Below are 13,515 nucleotides of genomic sequence, written 5' to 3' on the forward strand. Positions count from 1 at the left end.
TTGTAAATGTGGTCAGTGCTTCAATTATTTAGTTTTCTCTGGGGCCAAAAGACTTCTTTCAAAATGTTCAACCTGTTCTACACAAAGAGGTTGGGATCTTCTGCACAAAGTGTAGGAGTTGTGGATTATTAACACAGATTTGGGTGTGTTCTGCATGCTTCAGTCTCAGGACGGGGGCAAAGTTCAACTTTAAGCAGAAAGTATTTGCACCAACTGCAATGCCGGTTATGTTTCTGTGTGGGTTTTCAGTGTTTAATCTCACACGCACACAAATGCATTAAAGGGTGACAAAGCGGACAGGTGAATACACACACACACATACACACACACACTCAAACACGCAGACACACATGCATTTGGATCCAGTTGGATGTGCTATTCTTACACTTCCTTGCTACAGAAGGAATGATGCTGAGAAACTGGCTGGACTGGTCGGGTCAGAACTCAGTATGCTACAGGTGCGAGCACACTGACCCTCTAGTCTAACTTACAAACACTGGCTGGGGCTCTCTCACACCACAGACAGGTAAGACACTAGATAAGTGTCACAAATTATACTTTGTCACATAAAGATGTTGAACTGTTTGTTTGTATTTCTTTCCTGATGCCACGGTTTAGAGAGCAAAAAGCTTTGTTAGCTGTGTTGACATGTATTATATATGATTAGCTGTGTTAGCTGTTAGCCTCATTCAAATTCACTTTTGGTGTTGTACTGTACAGTATGTACGATTAGAACTGCAGGTTTGAGTAGTACCATAATGTACTGTGGAGTTCTTTGTCTGATAAAGCCTTACAACAGAGAAAGAACATAGCCTCTCAAAACATAGAAAGAATTGACACCAGACCTGTAATGCCTCATCCTAATACTAAGATTGCTTTTATTGGATAGGAGTGGTGTTGTAACATTTTAGTGTTTTGTTGATATCCCTGTAAATGTTTTCTATTTGGGGCCTTGGCAACAGTATGACAGAATCCATGAATGTTGCCTCAATGCTAGATGTGGTGAAATCATGAATGCAATATTTTTCAGTACATGCTTAAGTACAAGTCAGTTAGACGTAAGTACACGCTAAAGTACACGCTATAGTACACGCTAAAGTACGTGTCAGTTAAACTCACCCACTGTTTACCTTATTATCTGCAATTGCACCAGGAATGAGAGATGGAATTTGCATGTCAATATGTCTACGTACCACCACTGATTGAAAAGCCTAAAATCTCAGGTATGTCATTCCATTTATCATTACCATTCCAGTCATCCCAGTATGTCTGAGTGTGTACTGTATGTGTTTGAGACAGTGAGAGAGAGAGACACCGCACTAATACATCTGTAAGTATACTGGAAGCAGGCACGTGCACAGACCCCAAGTGGCCTATGCCCTGGATGAGAAAAGTGCCCCTTCAGCTGGAGACCACTTTTTTCTTCATTCATCAATATTTAAGAATAAAAATGACTCTCTCTGTCATCAATTCCCCCCAAATGTGTTTTGATATCTGAGGGGGCATTTATTTTAGTTCTTGTGAGAGTTTCGCCCGACATGCTCCGCGGCGCTCAAAAGCCCCCACCACGCCCCTCCCTCCTCCTCCTCCACTTAGTGCTCATGCATTGCTGAGCGCCAGGCCAAACGGCTTCGGCCTATTCTTCTCTGACCCGCAACATCAGACAAACAGGTAATGACGGTGTTTGTGCAATCCCCCGACGTTGTTTAGTGATAGATGAACCCTTGTCCAGCTGTTAACTGACATTTGGCATGTTTAATGAAGAGAGACAGGCAGGCAGACAGACAGACAGACAGACAGACAGACAGACAGACAGACAGACAGACAGACAGACAGACAGACAGACAGACAGGCAGGCAGGCAGGCAGGCAGGCAGGCAGGCAGGCAGGCAGGCAGGCAGGCAGGCAGGCAGAGAATATAAAGGCAGTTTTACTGTTCTACAAATTAGACAAGTTCTCTAGTTTTGTTTCATTTAAAATTATTGAATTATTAAAATGAAAGGTAGGTCTTAAGTTAAGCTACGTACATGACAGTCTAGTGAGGTGTATTGTGGTATATTTGTAGTGTAATGCTGCTTATGCTTCAACTCTGTCAGAAAACAGTAAATGTGTGTACTGTATTGATAGAGATTATGTTAGTCACTCTTGATTATTATGCACAAAATTGATTTATCTCCAAAAGATAAGATAAATCAACTCAGACTCCAAAAGCAGAAGCACAGGGAACTGCAGCAAGCAGCTCTGGGTAGCAGCTCAGGCCATCAACTAATAAAACAAATTAGGGAGAATCAATAACCCGTACCTGGTCCAGAGGAGCCCATGATAATTTGAGTTAGTTTGTAAACAAAACAAAAATAAATATATAAGTTGAAAGTATCCTACTGTGTTTTTTATTTATTTATTATTTTTAATTTCATAAATAAGTTTGGCGATGGGTGCCCTTTTTTGTTTGAGCACCTGCCCCCCAAAATGTCTGTGCACATGCCTGACTGTAAGTATAAGTTAGTGCCACTTACATCTATGTATCTCATTAGTAGCTACTGTGTTGTGTATGCATTTGACCTACTGTGTGTGTGTGTGTGTGAGTGTTTGTGTGTGTGTGTGTGTGTGTGTGTGTGTGAGTATGTGAGCCTCACGCCAATCCTCCTTTAAAATATTGTATCAGAATATGTTGATAGTATCTGAAAATTATAAGATAGATTATTCAATGTAGTCCACAGTCAAAAGTTATATAATGTTAATTATATAGCTTCCTGTGTATTCTGTAAGCACCCAAATTGTCACAGTTCCTGTATGCCTTGATCACTGTGGGAAGTGATGACACCTCGGCCAGGGCCTCCCCATGAATATCTTAGCCATTCTGTCTCCTAGGTAAGAATTAGCATTCTGGTAACCACCTCCTCCCACATGTGTTCTAAGTTAAATACAGTAGAACAGAACAGTCAGTCAGTGAAAACAGCCTAGGTGAAACTATCTTTAGTGAAGCCTGGTCTCATCTCTCTCTCCTCTGATGATCATCACCGTAACGATTAAACCTGAGTTTGACATTCCATATTCACTTGACTGAGTCTCTGATAATTAGGATAAAATATATCCTTTTAATGTCCATATGGTGTATGATGATTAACTGTCTCTTCTCCAGCCCTCCTACCCCCTGTGATAAGAGTTCGTCCACGTACCCCCCCTCCTCCCCCACCTGGACCTATCAAAGACCTCTGCTCCCCTCCGTCTCCTTCCTCCAGCACTCTCCAGGTTGACTCACCCAGGACACGAGCCCACTCAGGTGGGAAGGAAAGAGGGATTCATGTAATGGCCACCATACGCACTACTGGCCTGGTTATTTGTTTGTTTGCTCTTTGAAAAGAAAAATGATTTTGGCTAAATAAACATAGAAAACTACCTTTCACAGTGCAATGACAGAGCCTTTCTAGGGCCTGAATGACCAGTTTATTTTATAGACAGAGCCTTTCTAGTGCCTGAATGACTGGTAATTATCTTTCACTTCCCAGGTTTGGTGGCAATGTCCGTCTCTGTATCCTTGCACCTCTATGGTGGATTAGCAATACCTGTTACTGGTTGTATCCAGGTTGACAATTGACTCTTATATGCCCACAGCTCCACCCTCTCCCAGAATAAGGACGCCCCCCACCCCTACCCCCCTACAAGACAACTGTAGAGCCCCCCTACTCAAAGGTGTGTGTGTGTGCGTGCGCGTGTGTGTGAGTGTGTGTGTGTGTGTGTGTGTGTGTGTGTGTGTGTGTGTGTGTGTGTGTGTGTGTGTGTGTGTGTGTGTGTGTGTGTGTGTGTGTGTGTGTGTGTGTGTGTGTGTGTGTGAGGGAGGGATGGGGATGTTGTGTTTGTGTATGATAATTGTAAGATTGAATTGTAAGTAAATTCAAGATGATTATTTGTTGTGATTCCTCAGCCCCTCCTCTTCCTCCTCGCCCTCCCTTCTTGACGAGATTTCCAGAGTACACCATCATCTTTCCCTCCACTCCCCCTCCCCTGTCTCCACTCCCTTCAGCAGTCTCCCCTCTCTCCCCCATTTCTGAAAGAATTCCTAAAACAAGTCCCTACACTTCTCCATCATCAGGTTGGTATCTTGATTAGTGTTTGTTTATATGCAGGTGTGTGTGTGTGTGTGTGTGTGTGTGTGTGTGTGTGTGTGTGTGTGTGTGTGTGTGTGTGTGTGTGTGTGTGTGTTTGTGTTTGAGGATATTGATTTTCAAAATAATAAATGTGTATATCTGGAGTGAGTGATGACCATATAATGAATTATTGAAACGATGGCAGTGATGACACTGATGGCAATATCAACAATAACATCAGGACCTCCTCATCCTGTAGTTTTCCCAGTTGTGTCACTGGTGATGAAGTAGCATCCACTGTGATGCTATTTGTTTGTGTTATGACACTGATGAGTGTTGTTCCATATCGCAGGCTCTACGGAGAAGCAGCCATTGCCAGGCAACCCCAATGTCATACTCGTTGATCTTGATAAAATTGTGACGGATACAAATGGTAGGTTGTCTTTAGAACTGCAGGTTGTGTCTGAATTAACTTGGTAAATAAATGTATAGACAACAAACTCCTGAAAGGACCAAGCAAGGTCATGCTAGTCGTGCTAATAATGAGTTGTTGATTTGTGGAGGCTGTGCGTATACTATTGTTAACCAAAGCATGTTTTTGTAGACAGGTTAATGGAAGGAGAGCCAACATCATGTTCTACGTGTGGCTCAGTGCTGGATACCTGCTATGACAATGTGGTAATGACAACACTGAAGTTTCAATAAATAGAACTTTAGTCCATACTCATTTCACCCAACTTCATTTCACATATAAACATATTTTTGACGTGTAAACCCTAGGATGTGTCTGGTTTTATATAGTTTTTAAAGCCGTATATCAGTACTACTCAGTAACTACAAGTATAGGGAGTATTTTAAAATATAGCAGTTTACAGACAAACGTATAGCTGATTTCAACATCAATGCACGGCTTTTCAAAGACTCAAGTGCATTACTAGTTTGAGTGAACAACCCTCTCTTTGATGGCCACAGCACCACTCTGATGATCACTGTGTGTCCAGGTGGCGTCCTGCTACTTCTGTCAGTCCTGGGACCCCTCTACTCCTCCCCCCATTCCCCAGCCCTGCCCACCCTCAGCAGCTCAGGACAGCCTCTTCCTGCTGACCCCAGACCAGCGGGCCCAGGCCCCCGAGACACTCATCGTCTTCTGCATTGACATCTCTGGGTCGATGAGCATAAGCTTCAGGGTATGTATGTGGGAGACTCTAAACTGAGCATGTGCGATTATGTGTGTACCTTGAGGTCATCATGTGTGTCCGTTGAGGTCATCATGTGTGTGTCCCTTGAGGTCATCACGTGTGTGTCCCTTGAGGTCATCATGTTAGTGTCCCTTGAGGTCATCACGTGTGTGTACCTTGAGGTCATCATGTTAGTGTCCCTTGAGGTCATCACGTGTGTGTCCCTTGAGGTCATCACGTGTGTGTCCCTTGAGGTCATCATGTTAGTGTCCCTTGAGGTCATCACGTGTGTGTCCCTTGAGGTCATCACGTGTGTGTCCCTTGAGGTCATCATGTTAGTGTCCCTTGAGGTCATCACGTGTGTGTCCCTTGAGGTCATCATGTTAGTGTCCCTTGAGGTCATCATGTTAGTGTCCCTTGAGGTCATCACGTGTGTGTCCCTTGTGTGCACTAGTCTCTGAGAAGAATGTATGACTTCTGCCGCCTGTTGTAGGTACAAGAAACTGACAGACCGATCTACAAAACACGTCTGGAGGTGAGAATCGACTATGGACTTTTTTGCTTTATCATGCTATATGTTTTGAAATAGAAAGACACGTATATTTATGGGCCACAAACGTTTGCATTGCATGAAATAATTAATTAAGATATCATAGTGTTGTCTTGCAGCTTTTTTAATCCTCCCTTAAGGGTTAAATATTGGACACGTGTCCTACTCTTCATGTCCTTTTCCACAGTTTGTGCAGGAGGCTGTGCTCCAGTGTGTTCAGACTCTCAGTCAGAAAGAACCGAACACCAGAGTGGCTCTCGTCACCTTCAACAATGAGGTGATTGTTCTTCCGTCCTCCTCTGCTGCTTTTCAGTACAACATTATCATAGCCAGCACAAGTACACTCACGAGTGCATACTGCAAGAACTACTAATCTCAGTGCTCTCGTGGTCACATCTCTAAGAGCCGCCATGAATTGTAAGAGTCAGCTTCTTTGCCCTGGGTGTGTTTAATTATTCAACATTTTCATAAATTATGGATAGGCTTCACAACATGGCATTACTGATGTCATGTGCCCTTGGTAAATTAACTAACTGTAACTAACGTGAGACAAGGAATATAAGTGGCTTCATATAATACTAGTGTGATGGTTTGCTTTATATTGACGTACAATATTGCTTTCAATGACAACAATCATTCCACATGATTACAACTAGTCTGTGTGTGTTGCTAGGTTATTTTACATGGACATGGCACTACAACCTCTTGGAAAATCTGTGGGCAAGAGTTAATAGATGGTGAATTCCTGAAGAATGCAGGCCTTACCTTTCCAACACCACCACCAGTCAGTGAAACCAGGGACAGCTTTCAAGAAAATATTGCTGGGTAATGGAGAAAAACAAAACATTACAGATTACAGACACTAGATTTATTCCACATTAATTCCTTTTGTATCGTGAGTACCTGTGATTCAAATATACCCCATCTCACTTTTGCTTCCCTACCCTTGCATGCATGCTGCGGAGGTCATGATAGTGATAGACACTGATTGCCTTTTCTCTTTTGCGTAGCTCAGGTTATATAATATTCATGAGTCATACAATGAAACAAATTTGTATTTTTACATGCCATGCTGTAAAATGAGATGTGAGGTTGTGGCAATGACTTACTGTAATGTAGCTGTGTGAATTTGCTAGCATTGTACAGTATTGATTAGTAATGCCCCTTTTTGGTCTGTTGACTTTAACTCTTGACTATGTGAACTTAGATGACAACCCAAGTGTAGCAATGCATTACAGGTATTTGACTTTAGGTCAGGAGTACCACGACCATGCTCTCATTTCCTCTGTCATCATCAAATGTCTGCTTATCAGAACCAAGCTATGCTTCTCTCATGCAATCACAGGCTTCAAGAAGGTGGTGCCACAGCGCTAGGCCCTGCTGCTGTGGTTGCCATAGCAATGGCTTCTCGGCTACCAGGGTCGAAGGTGTTGTATGTTGTTAATCACTCCAAATAAAAGCTATTCTTCAAGAATCTAGGATTCAAGTAACATTTTGAGCAGTTCAAGTTTAATTTAACTGAAGTTAAAGTCTATCAAAAATAGCCTAGTTAACCATGTTGATGGCCATGTTTGTCAGGTCCTGATATGTACGGATGGAAGGGCCAACACTGACCTGGGAGATCTGGAGTCAGAGGACAAAGACTCCTGCACTCTCGTCTCCTCCACCATCTTCTACAAAGACCTGGGAGAGTACGCGGCCAGCGAAGGGTTGGTTGAACATTATTATTGAAACTATTGAAACTATGCGGGATGAGTATGTTGAGTAGGGCACTTACAGAATCCATAAAATTTGTCTCTTCATGCTCGTAGGGTGACAGTGTCAGTAATGTCTCTGTATGTCTGTCTTTTCATGCTCGTAGGGTAACAGTGTGTCAGTAATTTTTCTGTCTTTCTCTTCATGCTCGTAGGGTGACCGTGTCAGTAATGTCTCTGGAGGAGACGGATTGCAAGTTGGATGAGCTGGGGATACTGGCAGACAGCACAGGAGGAGAGGTGTGTCTGTGTGTGTGTGTGTGTGAGTGTGTGTTTGTATGTTCGTCCGTCCGTCATCGATTTGTAAATTGATATTTGGGTGATTGAGAACAGAATATTATGTCAGATTTAGTATAATATTGTGTGTGTGTTTGTGTGTTGTGTGTGTCTGTTATTCTGTAGGTGGTAATCACCAGCCCTTATAAGCTCTACAGTGCGTTTCAGGAAGTTATTGAGAGCAGAACTAAGGCTACACATTGCACGGTCACTCTGATGTTGCCCACCACACTGTAAGACCTGTACTGTCAATGAGTGAAAGAAAGAAAGAAAGAAAGAAAGATTATGCATCAAACTGATTGTGAGTGTGTGGACTGGATTGGCCTGTGTCTTCCTCAGGTGTGTGAAGGGGGAGAGGGAGGCAGGGCATTGCACCGTCAGAAAGGTTGGTAATGTGATGCCACACACTGAGCTCACTCTCCAGTATGGACCAGGAGACCAGAGGGAACACAGCCAGGGTAAGCAATGAGGGATGCACAGAAAAAGGAGAGGGTTGATATGCTCTCAATTGGTCTTCAATTGAATGTGTCTTAGGTATTACATATAATACATTAATACTTAGTTTCTTGGTTTGACTTTAAAATTAGGGTCTTAGTGTTAAATTAGGGTGAGGTTAGGGTTAGTGTAGGACTGGTAGTAATATCAATAAAATCAATGTCTTCACTTGTAAATTGCAGTACTTATGTACATTGTAACAAGTACACGTGATTCTTACTAATATAATGAAGACAACTGATACAACCGACACACTTATGACATCTGTGCTTTCCCATGCTCTTTCACACTCTTTCTTGTCGGTCCGTCTCAGGTCTCTTGTCTACAGGTAGTGTATGTATACAGCTCCAGGTGCATTATAGGAGGAGGGATGGACTGAGCATGCTCAGAGTCATCACCGTGAACAAAGAGGTCACCAGCAACAGGTGGGAACAATGACCACAGAGTCCATACTAGACTGTTGAACAATGACCACAGAGTCCATACTAGACTGTTGAACAATGACCACAGAGTCCATACTAGACTGTTGAACAATGACCACAGATTCCATACTAGGCTGTTGAACAATGACCACAGAGTCCATACTAGACTGTTGAACAATGACCACAAAGTCCATACTAGACTGTTGAACAATGACCACAGAGTCCATACTAGGCTGTTGAACAATGACCACAAAGTCCATACTAGACTGTTGAACAATGACCACAGAGTCCATACTAGACTGTTGAACAATGACCACAGAGTCCATACTAGACTGTTGAACAATGACCACAGAGTCCATACTAGACGGATGACTTCTTTATGACCACATAAACCATACTAGACCGATGCCATCTTTATGACCACAGAGTCCATACTAGACTGATGCCTTCTGTGTGACCACAGAGTCCATACTAGACTGATGCCTTCTGTGTGATTACAAGGGTAATGTAAATGTCTCTCTCTCTTCATCTGTTCTCTCTCTCTCTCTGTTCTCTCTCTCTCACTCTCTGTTCTTTCTCTCCTCACCTCCTTCCCTCTCAGTTCCCTGGCCCTGTCCTCTGTGTGTCTCTCTGTGCTGCAGCTCAACTCCATTCAGAGCAGCGCTGCTTTGGCAGTAAGGGGACGTCTCCGAGACGCTCAGAAAGAAAAGGAAATACAGACACAACTGATACAGCAAGTTGTGTGAGTGTGTGTGTCAAAGAGTCCATCTTAACCGTAGAAATATTTATATACCTTATGTTGGAAATATCATGTGCTGGTGTGAATGTGGGTGTGGGTGTGGGTGTGTGTGTTTGTCGGAGAGAGACTTGGGATAGAGAAAGGGATGAACTGATGGCTGGTTTGCGTAGCTTTAAAATCTGCCAGTAAGACAAATGGTTTGATATAAAAGTTGTGTAACGTCTGTAAGTTTGTCAGTGGGTAAAGTCATTCAGGGCTGGTCATGTTTGTTTCATGATTACGTGCTTGTGCAGTGAATTTCAACAGAACTCTGGATATGAACTATTAAGTACAGAATGGATGAAAGTGGACCCACTATACAACATCTACAACTATACACGGGTACACACAGATTTACTGTATTATTGTATTCCCTAACTCAGTCCACAGCCGTGTCAGTGTTATGTTAGTCTGTAGTATTAGCTATTGACCAAATGTATCAAATGTATCAAATGTTTCATCACTCTGACAACAATACCACTGTGAAAGCCTTTTTTGTGAAATGTTTTAGTTATAGATCATCGCTAAAATATCCTCATTTACAGGGAAATCCAGTTTCGTCCTTGAACTCACAGGTAGATTCAGAATTCTGAAACACCAAACACACCGTTACATTTTTTACACACTGCCACATTTGAAATATATTAGACCACAGAGATGGATAGTCGAGTCACACTCAAGTCGCACAATCTCAAGTGAGACTTAACTTGCAAAAAAAGACTCTGATAGACAGTCTTTATATTTATAACTACCAATGCATTCAGCACTCCTCTCGTTCTTTTTCTTTCCTGCTCCCTAAATGTGCCCCTCTGTTACTTTAGGCTCTGACTGATGAAGGAGCAGCGCTCCTCTTTGGACTGAAGAATGGAAACAGGATGTCCATCTCACAGAGATCCCTCTCTGATGATTGACATTGGAAGTGCCAGTCCAATCTGTCTGGCCTGATCTGCATGTGGAACCAGTGAAGAACTGGAGCCCATATAGATGCCATGGCTGAGTGGGTTAACTATGCCCTGATCTGTATGTGCTTGGAGAAATATTTATGACAGCAATGTGCTGGTTAGACAGCCTCGGTCATCTGCGATTGATAATGGCATCAGTCAGAGGGACACTGCGTGATCGTGTGCCAGCACTCAAATTCTACTGTCATCATTTGGTACTCCGGCAGTATAATACGACCTTTACATAATTTGATACTCTGACAGTATAATACAACCTTTACTTCATTTTGATCATTTGTCTCATTTACCCCCAAAATATATTTTATTTTGCAATATGTTTCTTTGGAAGTGCAATAAATATAAATATATCGGATGAAAAGAATGGTTCACTTAATTTCTTGTCCTCGTGTGAAATTTTGCTCATCTGCTTTTATAATATAAAAGAAGTTCAAAAAAGAACCTGAACAAATACCTTATGTGTGCACATCATAAATGTCACTCAATATTGAGCATTTGATCTTCTTTTATAATACAGTGCAAGATGCCAGAGTTAGACAATTCAGAGTAAAACTTAAGTAAAAGTATGTGTGGTTGGAGTCTTGTGATGAGTGATGAGGAAGGTATCTGAACTTAAAAGATTGCGTAGTGATTTTGTTATCTTCAGCAGTTCACCAAGACGTGTGATAATTGACCATAGGTTCAAACTTATTTTGGTTCACAAATGTGTTTATGCTAGAAAAACGTGTTCATGCCAGATCCTAAACCATGCCTTACAATTCATACCCTGCTGTTCTATTGCACTGAAATTCCAGTAGATGGCTGTATAGGTACATGTTACCCTTTGTAGAACTGTTTCAGCTGGAGTGAATGTATTTTAAATATAACTAGAAAATGCATTTCCTGAAGGAAATACCAGTGCATGAAATGCAAAAGTTAGGAAAGGAAGAAGAAAAAGAAGAGTGAAAGAAGGAAAGAAGAAAGGAAAGAAGAGTGGAAGAAGGAAAGAAGAAAGGAAAGAAGAGTGAAGAAAGGAGAGAAGAGAGGATGAAGGAAAGAAGAGTGAAAGAAGAAAAGAAAGAAGAGTGAAGAAAGGAAAGGAGAAAGAAAGAAGAGTGAAGAAAGGAAAGAAGAAAAGAAAGAAGAGTGAGAAAGGAAAGAAGAGTGAAAGAAGGAAATAATAGTTGAAGAAGGAAAGAAGAAAGGAAAGAAGAGTGAAAGAAGGAAAGAAGAAAGGAGAGTGAAGAAAGGAAAGAAAAGTGAAAGAAGGAAAGAAGAGTGGAAGAAGGAAAGAAGAAAGGAAAGAAGAGTGGAAGAAGGAAAGAAGAGTGAAATATTTTTATTTAATATCTTAAAAAGTATAAAGTTTAGAAAAGTGAAAAATACATAGCATAAGTGTCCTTTACAAGACCTACGCGACAAAGTTTGAATGAAGTTTCTACATTAAGCGGTTCGGGCTGAATTAATCGCAGAAAAAGGTGAGAAGAATAAGAAGAAGAAGAAGAAGAAGCCTAGGAATAACAATACAGGGCATTTCATGCACTGTAATAAGTTTTATTTTGGGCTTATCACAGTGTCCGCAAGACTGTAATGTTATATTGCTATTACACCCAAACAGGGTGTTTTTGGGGTCTACTTTGATAGCCCCGGTCAGAATCAGAGTCAGAACGTCATTCGTTTGACAGCATTTGAATCAATTTTGAACAGGGTCTCTGTTTCAACGTCATATTTAACTCAGACTGATGTTGACCCTTCAGGTAAGGCCTAGGATGCGATCTGGTACTCCGCGAGTGGCGAGACTCGCCACTTTGTGAATGAGGCGCGCCTCACCTAGGACGCGATCTGGCACTCCGCGCCGATGAGACTCTTTTGAAAGATCTTAGTCTACTATAAATGTACTATAAAAGGCGGTTTAAGCAATGTAATTTATTTCCTAAAATACGTTTTTAGCATTTGTATTCCAAATTTACACTTTAATCTACCAAAGTACAAATAGCTACACGGTCAAGCAATGTCATTTATTTCCTAAAATACGTTTTATGAATCCAACTTACATTACCACTGCACACTCACAACCTGACAGATAATGTATAGAAGTTGTACTAGCATTTATCTTCCAGTCAAAATACCAATTCAACCCCAACAAGGTAGTTTACACAGCACCAGGTTAGAACCATGAAGGCGGTTCCTGGCCTTTTTTCTAGGTTGATGGGCCATCAGACCTGGTTCCTGGCTTTTTGTGTCTTGGAACCAGAGCTATTAGACTCTGATTGTTGTTTTTTAAAATAAATGACATTAAATTACATTGCTTGACGGTGTAGCTATTTGTCTCTGTTTTGTTACCGACTTTCAACCACAAGAAGGGGTAAGAGCTTTAATAAGAGTCTCAACACAGACACAATAATAAAGATACTAAACTCCCTCTAGTGGCCAGCTCCAGAATAGGAGTGTATGTGGATCACAGGGCAGAAACTCTGGCCTTCTACAGCATCTCTGACACAATGACCCTCCTGCTAAGGGTCCAGACCACATTCAATCACACACTCTAGCCTGGGTTTTGGCTAAATATTGGATCCTCAGTGAAGCTGCTGTGACTGGCATCTAGATACTGTGAGCACATACATCTCACACATCACATAATATAACACATCACTCACACGTAAGAAACCTAGCAGCTGGGCCTTTGATCATTCATCCAACAATTGACACCCAATCAAATGTGTTCCTGTGTTTCTTTATTAATACTGTTATAATGAGACCAGTATGTTTTTAAATGTTTCTGGTGCAAAATGTTGAATAAACAGTTATACTAGACTGGCATTCAATGTTTCGTATTGTTCTCTTATTTTTGGTGGGTGGGGGTGTAAAGACAGTTAATGAAATTAGTGAACTTCAACTCATTCAGCATATCTTATGTGGTGTCATCAGGCACGTGCACAGACATTTTGGGGGGCAGGTGCTCAAAAAAAAATAGAAGGGCGCCCATCACCAAAATTATTACTTAAATTAAATCTCTCTCGCTCTCTGGCTTCCACTC

General features: G+C 41.7%; 1 protein-coding gene across 1 annotated transcript; it reads left to right on the forward strand.

The window, feature by feature from the left end:
* Positions 1 to 3,118: 3,118 nt before the first annotated feature.
* On the forward strand, positions 3,119 to 9,508 carry LOC308362744 (circularly permutated Ras protein 1-like; the record flags this gene model as incomplete). The annotated part of the gene is made up of 12 exons (XM_080835471.1): positions 3,119 to 3,251; positions 4,440 to 4,520; positions 5,165 to 5,274; positions 6,003 to 6,092; positions 6,489 to 6,640; positions 7,161 to 7,242; positions 7,394 to 7,524; positions 7,725 to 7,809; positions 7,972 to 8,078; positions 8,185 to 8,303; positions 8,669 to 8,765; positions 9,364 to 9,508. 12 exons carry the CDS (start codon positions 3,119 to 3,121, stop codon positions 9,506 to 9,508), a joined length of 1,332 nt encoding a protein of 443 aa, XP_080691597.1.
* Between the last annotated feature and the right edge of the window lie 4,007 nt (positions 9,509 to 13,515).

The sequence above is a fragment of the Sprattus sprattus genome (assembly GCF_963457725.1).
Source record: "Sprattus sprattus genome assembly, chromosome: 3".
Classification (NCBI taxonomy): Eukaryota; Metazoa; Chordata; class Actinopteri; order Clupeiformes; family Clupeidae; genus Sprattus; species Sprattus sprattus.